Source organism: Gymnoscopelus braueri (genome assembly GCF_963280865.1).
Source record: "Gymnoscopelus braueri genome assembly, chromosome: 21".
NCBI lineage: Eukaryota > Metazoa > Chordata > Actinopteri > Myctophiformes > Myctophidae > Gymnoscopelus > Gymnoscopelus braueri.
The window spans coordinates 19,368,689-19,382,411 of NC_137623.1; the positions used below are offsets into that span (position 1 = coordinate 19,368,689).

The 13,723-nt window shown below is 42.7% G+C and overlaps 1 protein-coding gene across 6 annotated transcripts in view; it reads left to right on the forward strand.

Moving 5' to 3' along the window:
- asap1b (ArfGAP with SH3 domain, ankyrin repeat and PH domain 1b) overlaps window positions 1-13,723 on the forward strand; it is an 80,421-nt gene that overhangs the window by 15,972 nt on the left and 50,726 nt on the right. For all 6 annotated transcript variants that reach the window (XM_080418429.1, XM_080418433.1, XM_080418431.1 and 3 more), the window contains 2 exons: window positions 7,813-7,885; window positions 10,219-10,364. In XM_080418429.1, the coding sequence (XP_080274555.1) occupies window positions 7,813-7,885; window positions 10,219-10,364 (219 nt within the window). The remainder of the gene's footprint in view (window positions 1-7,812; window positions 7,886-10,218; window positions 10,365-13,723) is intronic.

A 13,723-nucleotide genomic window follows, 5' to 3' on the forward strand; every position in this document is an offset into this window, starting at 1 on the left:
TTTATTTTCGGTTATTATTTTAAGATCAGAGCATTTAAAGTGGTCAACTAGCATGTTCATACTAGAAGCATCTTCCGTAAAGTCCTATGGTCCTAATGGTCTCGGATATTTCATGAAAGCAAATATTAAAGTAAATCTGTGATTTCTTCACCTGATTGGCAGTATGTAGAACAGCAGGAACAATATTACTAAGACATCATAATTGCACATATTGTGTTGTTTAAGAAACGGCACGTGTGTGGGGGGCTCATTTTCACACTGTTTAAAAAATCAGGGACACAATTAGGACACAACGTTTCAGTCGTGAGATTTTATTTTGCTTTAATCCATGTCAATGAGCAAGACACTAACTGATTGAGCGTTCAATATGACCACCTGAGCAGCCATCAGCTTGGGCGAAGTTGAAATTGAATTTCCCTTTCCTCTACAATTCCTCGGCTTGTGTAATTTTATCGGAACATTGAGTTTTCTGTGGAAAAGTTCCTCATTGGTGAGATCCTGGAGGGTCTAGATCTAGATAATCAAGTGTAGTTTTCTCAAGGTTATCCCAACTAGGCCACATGGACTGTTTTGAGCGTTCCCCGTGAAGGCTTTATGAACTGATGAACTGTTCCAGTTTAAAAGGCCATTCCTTGACACACTCACACTTTCACTTTCACTTCTGTGATTCTTTTATCCATCAGGTGCCATTATTTAGGGCCTTTATCCAACTAGAGGTTCTGGTTAGAGGTTCTGGTTGTTCTGGTGTGAGGGCCGCTATGCGGCCCTCACACCTGTGTCGCACTGCCAATCCGACCGATATTTTGGAGTCATAGTGACACACCTATATATGGGCGTATTGGGTTTGTTTATGGTTATGGCAGAGTGACGTGGTCGTGGTAGGTCCGCCCGCCGCCTGGCCGGCCCGCCCTCCCATTAGCCAATTTTAACATAGGATTCACTCAAGATGTTGCTCGCCTGTGCAATCTTTTCTGATTTCTGGAATGTTGCCCAATCATAAAGCTGTATTGCGCTATTCAAATATTGCCTACATATCACTTGAGCAATCAATCAGTCATGTGCTGACCAGTGATAGAGCCCTAAATTGCTAGCATGTTGTTGTGAATTGTCATTGTAATCCATTTCCCTTGCAGTCATACTCTAGATATGTAAGGTCAGGTGTAGCCCAGATGTAAAAGAAAGCAAAGACAATGTTGCCACATAAAGTGACCACCATTGCTGAACAACAACTTCCATGAGAACTTTTGGAACAATCGGGTCAACCTCTTGCATACCAAAGTGGGTAGAAAATGCCATTGCACATGATCACATCTGCCCCACCCCCACATCTGGGCTCTGGGGACACAGAGTGATGATCCAATCCTTCCTTTGCTTGATCCTTCCAGACACTTTGCCCGGAAACAATTATCAAATTACCAAATATGTGGGATTAACACACACACACACACACACACACACACACGCACACACACACACACACACACACACACACACACACACACACACACACACACACACACACACACAAGACTAAAACATCTAACTGCCACAGTGGCATACCAAAAGGCAAAGCTGAGTCTTGGCCTGCGCTGCTGACGAACACAGAGGTGAGGTGACCGCCCGGCCGGCTGGTTAGTCAGAGCAACTTCCCACGTTCTGTTCTGTGTGGAGAGAAGAATGTCGAACCGACGTGAGAGACAGCCAGATCTCATCTCCATGGTAACGACGGCTCAACCCACCCAGTGTGATTATTATTCCGAGCTTCGGTGCAGAGAGAGAAGAGAGTGAGAGTGAGAGAGAGGATGGAGGTGAAAATGACAAAGGGTGTGATAAAGGAAACGAGAACCAAGATGAACACTTCATGCCACGGGCAGTCTATGTCTGTGTGTGTGTGTGTGTCAGTGTGTGTGTGTGTGTTGTTTTGGTTATGTTTTGCTTTGTTTTTTATTTCCGTCTTTGTCTGTGGAAAGCGCAGAGTGTCACTAGAGAGCAGCGTTGCCATGTCTGCTTATTATAAGCGACTTTGGACTTGCTTTTCTGCAAAGTTGCTTGTAAATAGTAGTCGCGTGTTGCGACTGTTGTTGTTTAAACCAGTGGCTCTCAAACATTTTCATGTCAAGGACCCCAAAATTAATATGTATTTGTCTGTGGACCCCCCATCTGAAAATATTTGGTGCCAGGGACCAGATTTGTGTTGATAAAATGTTTCACTTTTTTCAAGACTTCTTTGAAAATAGCCGATCTACAAGCTCACGCTTGTAGATCGGCTATTTTCAAATATCGAATGCATATATGTTTAAAGTGCTCATGTGGTCCTATAGTCGCTTCTTTTGGGCTTGTTTTCATAGACTTGGTTGCTTATTTCTCTCGCGAAATCTGGCAACACTGTTAGAGGCAGTTCCACTGACCTGGGGCAGGACGCTGGACAGACCTGTCCGCTTCCCATGGAGGAAACAGCAGGGCTGCTGGGGGGGAGGATGTCGCCCTCGGGGCAGGAAGGAAGCATGGAGCTGAGACAGCCTCCAGTCAGTCAGTCACTATGACCACTGGTATCACCCCTCAGTCACCTCCCTCTGGGCCCTTCACCTCTGGGGACTGGAGAGAGTGTGTGCTAAAAGCAAACTAAAAACCTATGGGTTTTCACAAGCTTTCAGCTAGGATTGGAGTGTGTAGTTATCTTATTTGAATCAAAAAGAATTGGACTGTCAATATATTTTTATTCATTAATTAATCATTAATCATTTTCTTTTCTTTATTTACATTTTTTGAAGTGCTTGTCGTATGAAATGTGCTATATAAATAAATGTGACTTGACTTGACTTGACTTGTGTGTGTGTGCCAAAACCACAATCTACTCATCATGCCGAGCCACTGTGACTGGCCAACGTCCGTCCTTCACCTCTCTTCTTGGCCCTTGACCTTCCTGCCTGCCACAAAATCCGTTCCAAGACTGACTCATCGAGTTTGAACTTTTAAAGCATTCTGACACTGACATGTTGAGTTTTCGTGGCACAAATGACCCCTTCGAGGTAAATACTTCCCAAGCGACCGCAGCACAGGGCTGTGAAATGATTGATATCCACTGACTGTACTGTTTGGATGGGGTGCTTTTTATAGACGTTGCAAAATTAAACACCCTGATGCATCACTTCTTCTTGTTTTGGTGGAGAGGTTAGCAACCACCGCTGCTGCTTAGTCACTGTCCACACTGACTGGTCCCGGTGGGGCCGTGTTGCCATGTATGCTTATTATAAGCAACTTTCGGCTTGTTTTTCTGTAAAGTTGCTTGTAAATTATTGGTAGTTGCAGGTTTTTGCGCTTGTTTCTAAAGTGCAGTTGTTTATTTGTGCGTGTTTCCTTAATGTTGTTTAAACCCAGTGGTTCTCAAACATTTTCATGTCAAGGACCGCCCAAATGAATGTATAATTGTCCACGGACCCCCTCATCTAAAAACATTTTGTGCCTGGGACCCCCCATGCCAGATTTGTGTTGTTAAAATGTTTTCGAAAAATATATTCAAAATGTTAAGCTTTTTTCCCCCAAGATGTGTTTGAAAATAGCAGATCTACAAGCGTGTCGCATTGCGACACGCTGTGAGCTTGTAGATCGCCTTTTTTCAGTTAGCCGATGCATATAGGTTTAAAGTGCTCATGTGGCCTATTATAGTCGCTTCTTCTGGGCTTGTTTTCATAGACCTGGTTGCTTATTTCTCTCGCAAAATCTGGCAACAGTGCCAGTGGGGTTGCATTTGGAGCTTACCATTGGCCCTGTTGGCAGATTGGAACAAAGCATCGACTATATTGAGTAGTTTGCAGGCCTCCATGGAACAGAGTTTCGATGCATTCTCGCCGGTTGCCACGGGTGTGTAGAGAACGTGCCAAGATAGCAGCGTTCCATTGATTTGTTTTTTTTCTTTCCTCTTTCGGCCCTGAAAAAAACCCCAGCATGCCCACCACACTCACAATAGGACATCTCTCCAGGTCACATGATTTCTAAACGATGATTACCATGGATGAATACCAATGGATTTTAGTTTTTAGGGATGTATGCACATGACGTGCATACAGTATGCTGCCCTACAAAGCCAAAGTGCGGTATACGAATACAAATAATTAACTGATAAATGGGTTTAAAAGTGTTTCAGACAAATGAAAAATCGGCATACAAGTGATATTACACTAATTGGATATCTGTTCTTGAGGTAATCGTTTAACACTCAAAATCAAAAAGGCTAATTTGACCTGAAAAACGTAGTTACTACACTTTTGCTTTGTAGGGCAGTATGCATAGTACACATACTGACTAACTTGTTAACCCATTAAGACTTGAGGCGATTCTTTAAAATGTTTTCTAAATCCTAGCCTAGTCTTCTGTGTTTTGTCCTATGTCTCCTTCTTTTCTCTTTCTTTGGACTGTGCCCCGGGCCAGTGTAATAACTGGATGGGGGGGGGGGGCGCACTACAAATCCCAAACCTATGAACTTATACCATAAATGGCGAACGTACGAACTATATTGATTTTAAAAGCCAACAACCCCCGATGTGTTTATCATCTCTAAGGCTGAATATGTAATTAAGAGCACAGACGCGGAGAGGATTATGGGTGACCTTAACCGTGGCAGTGCCAGCTGTTCTGAAACATTGGCACCATAAGGGGGAGAATCTGTCTCTCTGCCCCTGCTTTGGCTTTGTTCTCTTCGCCCTAATCAGCATATGATGGAACAACCTTCTGAATAATCACACTACACGGAGGCATGGATCTGATGTTCTCGTCCACGGTGGTTTAAAGAAATACATAATTTATGGGGAACAATAGGGCCCAGGTGCTTCAAAGAACACAATGTTTTGCCAAGGGGTGCATTCTAGAGCAGTGGTTCTGAACCTGTGGGTCGGGGGACCCTCAGGGGTCCTTGGGGGGGGGTTCCAAGTGGTCCCCAGCAAAATGTGTTACTATAGGGTCACATTTTAACCACTTATTATATATTTTTGAGATGCGGGTCCGCAGCCAAATACATGTCAATGAATTTGGGGGTCCTTTTTCTTATTTTTTTAAAGATTTATTATAGGGCTTTTTATGCCTTTGTTAGATAGGACAGTAGGCTGACAGGAAATGGGGAGAAAGATGGGGAGTGACACGCAGCAAAGGCCGTCGGGATCGGGACTCGAACCCGCGACGGGCTGTCAGGCTACATTGTAGTCTAGGTCCCGGGACCGCTACGCCAGCGGTCCGGGACAATTTTGGGGTCCTTGACATGAAAGGCTCTAGAGAGGCAGTTAGTGGACTATGATGGCTGTTTCCATCATGTGCTGAGGGATCAAAGGCCCTGGCCCAGGCAGAATGGGCCCCCAGGGCACAGCACCCCCGGTGGACATAATTGGGGGAAGAAGAGCCATGTACTGTAAAACTGTCCAGTGGACGACTTAATTACACTGTGAAATTTAATTAGCCCGGCGTTTTTTTGCATGCCTCCACTCTGGCCAGTACCTATGGACCTTAATGTGATGTGGTTTGTCATCTTTGTAACTGAACATGTGTTCGCAATCGCATGTGTTTTTATTTTACGACTTTAACCCATTTAGACCTGAGGCCGATTCTAAAAACGCCTTCTAAATTCTTCTGAAAAACAAAAAAATGTATTAAAAAATTCAAAAAATTAGCAACGACTACCCCAAAAGGGGTTCCCGGATTGAAAGGTATAGTTACAATACATTTTTGTACAATTCTTTTCACACATTAAAAAAATGGCAGATCTACAAGCTCACAACGTGTTGTGATGCTTTAATATGAGCTTGTAGATGTGCTATTACATGCAATATTGCTGACCTTTTCACCATGTATTCATCATGGCGAAAACCTTTTTTTTCAGTGAATCTATCAGTAAGATCCTCTTAGCACTAGCAAAACAATGGTGCCATGTCATTATTCCGACAGCCCCATTAGTCTGAGTCCGTCCCGTTGGTCCGACCGGCCCCTTTATAACTAACCCTATCCCTAACCCTAACAGTAACCTCACACTAACCTAACGGGATGTCGGAATCATGAGCAGACCCCAAAACTCATAACAATGAATCTTCTAAAGCTCTTCAGTCAGCAACATCACGAGGAAGGAAATGCTGTGTGATTGTGGGCACTGTGACATTGCCGGTGCGGTGGTGCCACTCAGAGAGACCATGTACCCTACCCTCTCTGTGAGAGCGATATTATCTCCATACGGTGCATTGCACTGTGTGCGTTGCTGACACAAAAGTCCCTCAGCAGCAACAAAAGCGTGACATCAGCGTTGTTCTAATTGTGCACTCTGTGCATCGGGCGGACCGGGAGGTCCTGTACACCACTAAAGTAAACACAGCCAACTCCACTCCCTCATAAACAAGCGTCTGCCTTTGATTTAATCTCACCGTTATTATTAGAGATTCTAATCGGGGGAAATATGGGCTGGAAATAACTTCATTACCAAAGGCGCGGTGTACGAGCACACCATGGTTTTTTATCACTAGTAGAGATGAGGGAACAGATACTGAATGTGAGCATTGCTCATATCAGGATTTTGATATATTGCAAACAATACAAGCCAAGCCACACAAAGCCTACAGCGAACCACACAGTATGGTTAAGAGCAGCAGTTTGAGGTCATACACTTGTCTGACTCTTAAATAAAGATTGTATTATAGTTACTCTAAATCATGTAGTCAAATTAATTGGAAATTGTGTAAGAATTATACATTACTATTACTATATTGTTTTCATGGTTGTTTATATCTAACCTTCATATTTTCCCATCACTTATAGTACTTGTATAATACATTATGATATGACATGATATTTGCTAGCCTGTAGGGGCCAAGATGTCTCCGCTAGGCCTGATAGCTATTGTTTTTGTTACAGCCTGTCTGTTATGGTTCAGCTTGTCCTTGTAGCAGCTAGTGTAACTATGGTCTGAGCCCTGTGCTCGTTGGCAGAACTACCATACCACCGATCTGTGTCAGACTGCTCAGATACTTCTCCCCATGATATCATGTACATTAAAGCATACAGTAACCATCTAGAATATTGTCGGGACACCTATTGCCTCATCAATTACTAATTGATCCAGAACAGCTGTAAGATTGCCTTCTGATTGACTAGCGTGCGTCAAGACTGCTGCTTAGCCTACATTTCACAAGGATTTGAGTCGGATAATTACAAAGTCACACCAAATGGGCAAGTGTGACCTTTTTTTTTTTTTACTATAGCTTTCAAATGTGGCGCTTAATTAAACAGTGATGCCCGTGATAAATCCACTGCATATTTCATGAAGGTTCCGTTAGAGAACACCAAGACTTCACGGCAGCAGCAGTGCTGCAATATTCATGCCATATCCAAGTCAAATCCTGCTTTGTAAGCAATCTGCAGATCATCATGTCCCAAACAATTAGTGTTGTACTGTAAGTGAGTATGGTGAGTTCTCTGGGCTTTCAGCATCATTAACCACTTCACCGACGAGCCACTTAACAGCTAAATTCTAAATTATTTCAAAAACGGCTGATCTGCAAGCAAGCTCTCTCGTGAGTCGTGACACTTTATTTTGTATTCTTATAAAGACATGCGCACACTGGTTTAAAGCTCCCAAACTATTTTATTAATGGCTCAACATTTCTACCTTAAAGGTCTTCATCAGGCAAATATCATATTTGTGTGCGAATGTTTTAACCTTTTTTCTAAAACCTAGAGGTTAACATTCGTCTGTCACATCGTTGTCATCCTTTGCTCCCAAATCACAGATTGTGCTAACCTTTTATAATGTCCTCCCTTCCCCTTCTGCTCCTCTCTTAGGCTTTGGATCAAGACAGGACTTCACTTCAGAAGGTGAAGAAATCAGTCAAGGCTATCTACAATTCAGGACAAGGTGAGCGAGCGTCTTGTTTCTACATGTATCACACACGCATGGACACACACACACACACAAAATGTGTTTACCAGATGCGCTACGGGCTCAGAAACGCCTCAGAAAAGCTGATTTGCCTTTTAGTTTGGAACACTAAACTCACTTTTAATCGGTTTTCTTTTAGCTTTTGACATTTCAGTTTTTTTTTTGTGCCCCTACCCCCCTTCCCTCAAGAGGTTTTGCCTTTTGTCAGTGTCCACCATTGTAAATAAGAATTAGTTCTTAATGACTTGCCCGGTTAAATAAAGGTTATAAATACTGCTTTTGTGGGGCAGATGGTGTTGTGTGCTCTGGATTTAGGCTCTCCCAGTACATCAACACCTGAGTTTGCTTCGTCCGTCTGTGTCCTCTGTAATTTTCCACTGTATACTTACTTTTGTCAGCATCCTCCCTCCCAATTGACTGTTCCCCCACACACACATAAACCTCTCTCAGCTCTTCATCCTCCCTCCCAATCCACTGTTCCCCCACACACACATAAACCTCTCTCAGCTCTTCAAAGAGGAGCTGGTCTCACCTGACCCCTCCGTGAGGGCCCTTCTCTTCTCTGGGTTCAGCAACAGTTTAAAGCATCGTTAAAGTTTGGTTTGTAACTGTAGATTCAAACTTTTATTTTCCAAGTCTCTCCATTGTCTTACAATACCAGACAAAACAGGTCTTAAATAACACACACAAATAGATTTTGTTATTTTATATTGATGTGATAATTTTTTGTAATCACAATTAATTGCATGATTTTTCATAGTTAATCGTGATTAATTGCAAATTAATTACTTTTTCAAAATGTAACTTTTAAAGTTATTTTTCAAATCTTTAATACTACTTATCAACATGTAGAGCACTCGACTGGCACAGTGGTAAAGTATCTGCCCACCAGAGTGGGCAGATAGAGCGGTTCGAATCCACTGTGGTACATCCGGCGAGCGTCTTCTATACGAACACAATTGGCCCGTGTTCGGGGGAGGGAACTGGGCAGGGAGGGTGATAATTTGTCACTGCACGTACTACCTACGGGCTGAGGTGACACTTGTCAGCGGGGAGTGTTGAGTGGGAGGAGTTGAACGGAAGTGCTACATCCTCCTGGTAGGGGCTCCTCACTGGCAGGTGAGCCAGTAGGATACAACAGCAGTGACAACACACAGAATAGAACTGTGTGTGGGGAGGAATGAACTACCCAAACCTCTACCAAAGTTTAATGGTGCTTTAAGTATTTGAACTGGGTCCCTTTCCCGTATCCCTCCATCTCTGTCTTAATGGCGATGACAGATGGTTGCTGCCAGACGTGTTTTATGAAAATGGTCACGCCACACGTTTAAAAGAAGTAGGGAAGAAGAACCATGACCCAGTCATTTGTGAAAATATAGACGACTCAGGCTGTTACTATGTCAAATAAGGATCTAAAATAAACTCTTATGTACTTTAAAAAGTACCACCATTGCTAGCGAACCATTGAAGCCCTTTAATTTACCCCTGGCCATAAAACGTCCAATAGTGATCAGTGGTCTGTGGTAAGGTCACCGGATGGTCACTATGGATGTCTCTGGTTACGTAATAGCAGCCCCATAGATTTATGTGTGGTTTTTAATTTGCTTTATTTCACAGTCCAGAGGATTAAGAGAGGCAAGCGGGTTAGACCCACGGGTTGACATGCAACACAAGTCATGGGTCAGTTTGGAACCCTGTGTCATTATACTGCATGTACTCGCTGAACCAGTTCAGAAGTGGGTTGCGCACATCCAATTCGTCGCTGGTGCTGGACACACAGAGTAACGAATAAAAGTCTGCACAACAGCATTGCTCCTAAGTGTTTCTTTTAAAACACAGAACAGTTGTACAGGTGGCACAACGTTTCGGCCACACATGGCCTTCATCAGATGACATCAAATGAATGACTTTTATTCTTTTGAACTGTACTTGCTGAACTGCCACAACAACCCCTTTGGATAAACAGCCAAATCATGGCTAATTTAATCACTTTCAACCTGGTGTCCCTATCTATAGGCGGAAAGGTTCAAAATATGACAAAAATAAATTGAATCTTGTTGAATTCGTGTCAGATCCTGTATCTAAGTGAGACATGACGTTTGACACGATCTAAATGTCTCAATAGAAGAGCAGGGAGACGAAATACAACCACCCTTATTGTATAAGTTATATTTTAAAACATACTTTACCATACAGATTGGACTAAATTATGTTTTATTTATTAAAGAAAAGTTACATAGTGCAGCTTTAATACTACAACTACTATTGGAACTACTGGTAGTCACTCACTGTGTTCTTCTGTCCCACAGACCACGTTCAGAATGAAGAGAACTACGCTCAGGCTCTGGATAAGTTCGGCAGTAACTTCATCAGCAGGGAGAACCCTGACCTGGGAACAGCCTTTGTCAAGTTCTCCTCGCTCACCAAGGAGCTGTCGGCCCTGCTCAAGAACCTGGTGAGTCAGAGCTGTATAGTGTTTATGCACTGGTTGCTTCCCAAACGTTTTCATGTCAAGGACCCCCAAAGTCATTTGGCCGCGGATCCCTATCTGAAAATATTTAGTGTCAGGAACCCCTATGCAAGATTTGTCTCCCATCTCCATTCCCAGTATGGAGGAGCCCAGCTCCACTACATGAAAGCAGTAGGCCTACGATTATTTTTAAATGACTACCGGGAAACATAACAAGGAAAGAGTGGGAGATGGCCAGGGTTATTAACCAGTATGTTTCTCTTTGGAGCAGACGTTTTAAGTCTTATCACCACATCCCACCGACTTGGGGATAACCTTGATGGCCATGATTTTGAAAGAGTTTGAGAATTGGTGTCTCCAGCTGCTTTGCAGTGATTTGCCAAAGGGTAATTGGGGTTAACATCGTCGCTGTTGGGTGGAAATCTCATGTGTCCAAAACTGTTACGGTTAAGACACACTTAACCACTTTCACATTTTTCAAAAATTGCAGATCTACAAGCTCACAACGTGTACCATTGCAACACGTTGTGAGTTTGAAGATCTATTATTTTTGCTACTTTTCTGTGACACTGTAGTGTGACGAAGTAGGGCATTAATGGGTAACACTTTACTTGAGGGGGTAAATTCATGCACTTAATTAACACTTAATTAATGATGAATTAATAATGAACTCATACATACATTTCTGGTCCTCAACATTAACTAATGGTGAAGTCACTATGACTTAACCAAGTGTAATATATCATTAGTTAAGGATGTTATTCCATAGTTCCACTTCTATGCCCAGGATGGGTGCTCATAGGCGGGTAGGAGTAGAGAGGAGGGTCGGTCTCTGAACAACCACCAGAGACCGACCCTCCTCTCTACTCCTACCTGCCTATGAGCACCCACCCTGGGCATTGAAGTGGAACTGTGGGGTAACGTCTAACTAATTAAAAAAAATACTTGGTTTAGTTCACCATTAGTTAATTGTGAAGACCAGGAATAAATGATGAGTTCATGATAAATTCATCACAATGAAGGTTTAATTATGTGTATGAATTTGCCCCCTCAAGTAAAGTGTTACCTATTCATTTACCAAAAAAAAGCTAAAAAGTTGAAATACTGTATGGAGATACAAGGTTTACTTTCTGCCCAACAGCAACAATATTAGTGTTCAACCAGTCTCACTCCACGTCTGCGATTGGTGCATCCAATGTAAAAACCACCACATTCACACTCTATAGTCACTCTATACCACGTTAAGATGTGTTACAACTTGCAAAACGTTTGACCTGGTAGGTTTTTATAACAAAAAACTTCCACAAAGCTGTTTGTTTTGACATTGCTCTTACAGTGGTTGCGACCACATCTAAAGTTCCCCACAGTTCCCCGCGGTGAAGCCAAGAATACTCTTTAGAAGGGGGGTGGGAGCAGGTAGCTCCGTAATGGTTTATCTTTCATTCTAGGTGCATGTCTGAAAGAGAAAGCCGGAGGAAGTTTGACATAGTCTCAAATATTGACATTGTCATTGTCATATTGACATTGTCTTAGCAGCACTAGTAGCTAACGTCACTTGGCTAGTGGCTATATGTGGCTTTGCTAATGCCCCTCCTGGATAGATAATATGACAGATCTGTTCTGTTATTTCCATGGTTATTCCACCTCTGAACTCCTTTGACTGAATAATCAGGATATTTATCCTGAACATCATAAGTGGTACTGGCAGCACTTAATGCACCAGTGCACCATTGCTTAAAGGATCCCTTCTCCACCAGTGTTATGAGGGCTGGATGCTGCATCCAGGGAGAAGAACTCAGTAGTTAGCTTGTAGCCTGCTAACCGGTGAAGCACATTAAACTCAGACGGAGAAGCTGTGACTTGCATGGACACTAGTTCAATTAGTGATTCACTTTTGAGGCGCTTGCCTTGTTGTCAAGTGATTTTAAAAAGCCATGCATTTGTTGTAAAATGTTGCACATACACAGGACGTTGAGTGAACCAAAACAAGTGACCAAGGAGCGTTCATTTTCAGCTTAATTAATGCAGATTATGACAGTCGTTTTGCGTGCGTCTCGATGACAGTCGCACGATTGACGGCCATCCGTCCCAGCCTTAGTACCAGGCACTGTTCCCAGATTTTGTGAGAGAAATTAGCAGCCAGGTCTATGCAAACAAGCCCAAAAGAAGCGCCTAGGCTACATGCACTTAAGTTTAAACCTATATACTACATACATTGGCTATTTGAAAATAGCCGTCACATGTCAAGTCACAGTTGTGAGCTTATAGATCTGCTATTTTCAAAGATATTTTTCGAAAAGAAAAAGTGAAATATTTGGAATATATTTGAAACATTCTTTCAGATGGGCGTATGCGGAGAAATACTTGAATTTGGGCGTCCTTGACATGCAAATGTTTGAGAACTGGTTTAAACAATAATTCAAAGAAATTGGAAGCAAGCCCAAATAACTACACTTTAAAAACAAGCCAAACAAAACGCAACCCAATAGTCATACTATATATATAAATTTATAATACTTATAATAAGCAGACATGGCAACACTGGTACCAGGCTGCCGTGTCAGAGCCATGGTAGGCAGACAGTGTAGCTGACTACTACACTGCATGTGTCCAGCTTTTAGCCTCTTCTTGGGCTTGTTTTTTCAGACAGGAGTCTTATCTGGCTGCTGTGGATTTCCCCCTGGCCGTTCTGTTGAGTAGTGTGTCCTGTTTGAATCCACTGTGAGTGATTGTTGTTGGAAGAAGAGCCCGGTCTCTCTCTCTCTCTAGGTCTCTCTCTCCTTCTCTTCCTTCCTGTGTGGCTGGCAGCGAGATTAGACTCCATAAATACTCTCAGTGGCACGAGCAGCAACTGTGTGTGTGTGTGTGTGTGTGTGTGTGTGTGTGTGTGTGTGTGTGTGTGTGTGTGTGTGTGTGTGTGTGTGTGTGTGTGTGTGTGTGTGTGTGTGTGTGTGTGTGTGTGTGTGTGTGTGTGTGTGTGTGTGTGTGTGTGTGTGTGTGTGTGTGTGTGTGTGTGTGTGTGTCCTAAAACCTTAAATCGGCCACCTGTTCACACTGCCTATTGCAGTGGTTCCCAAACTGGGGGTCGGTATTTTGGGGGGTCCCCAGATGATTAGCTTAAAGGAGTAGTTCACCCAAAAAATTGCTTATTTTCTATCAATTACACACCCCATTACATGAAGCCTTGAATTCATGAGATTTTTTTGTTGTTGTTGCATTCCTAAACCGATAATTTGATGACCGGTGTCAGATTATTGGTTTAGGAATGTGACAAAAACAAAAAAAAATGTATTTTTTTGGGTGAACTACTGCTTGAAACATTGTTTTGTCACTCAGCAGTAAAC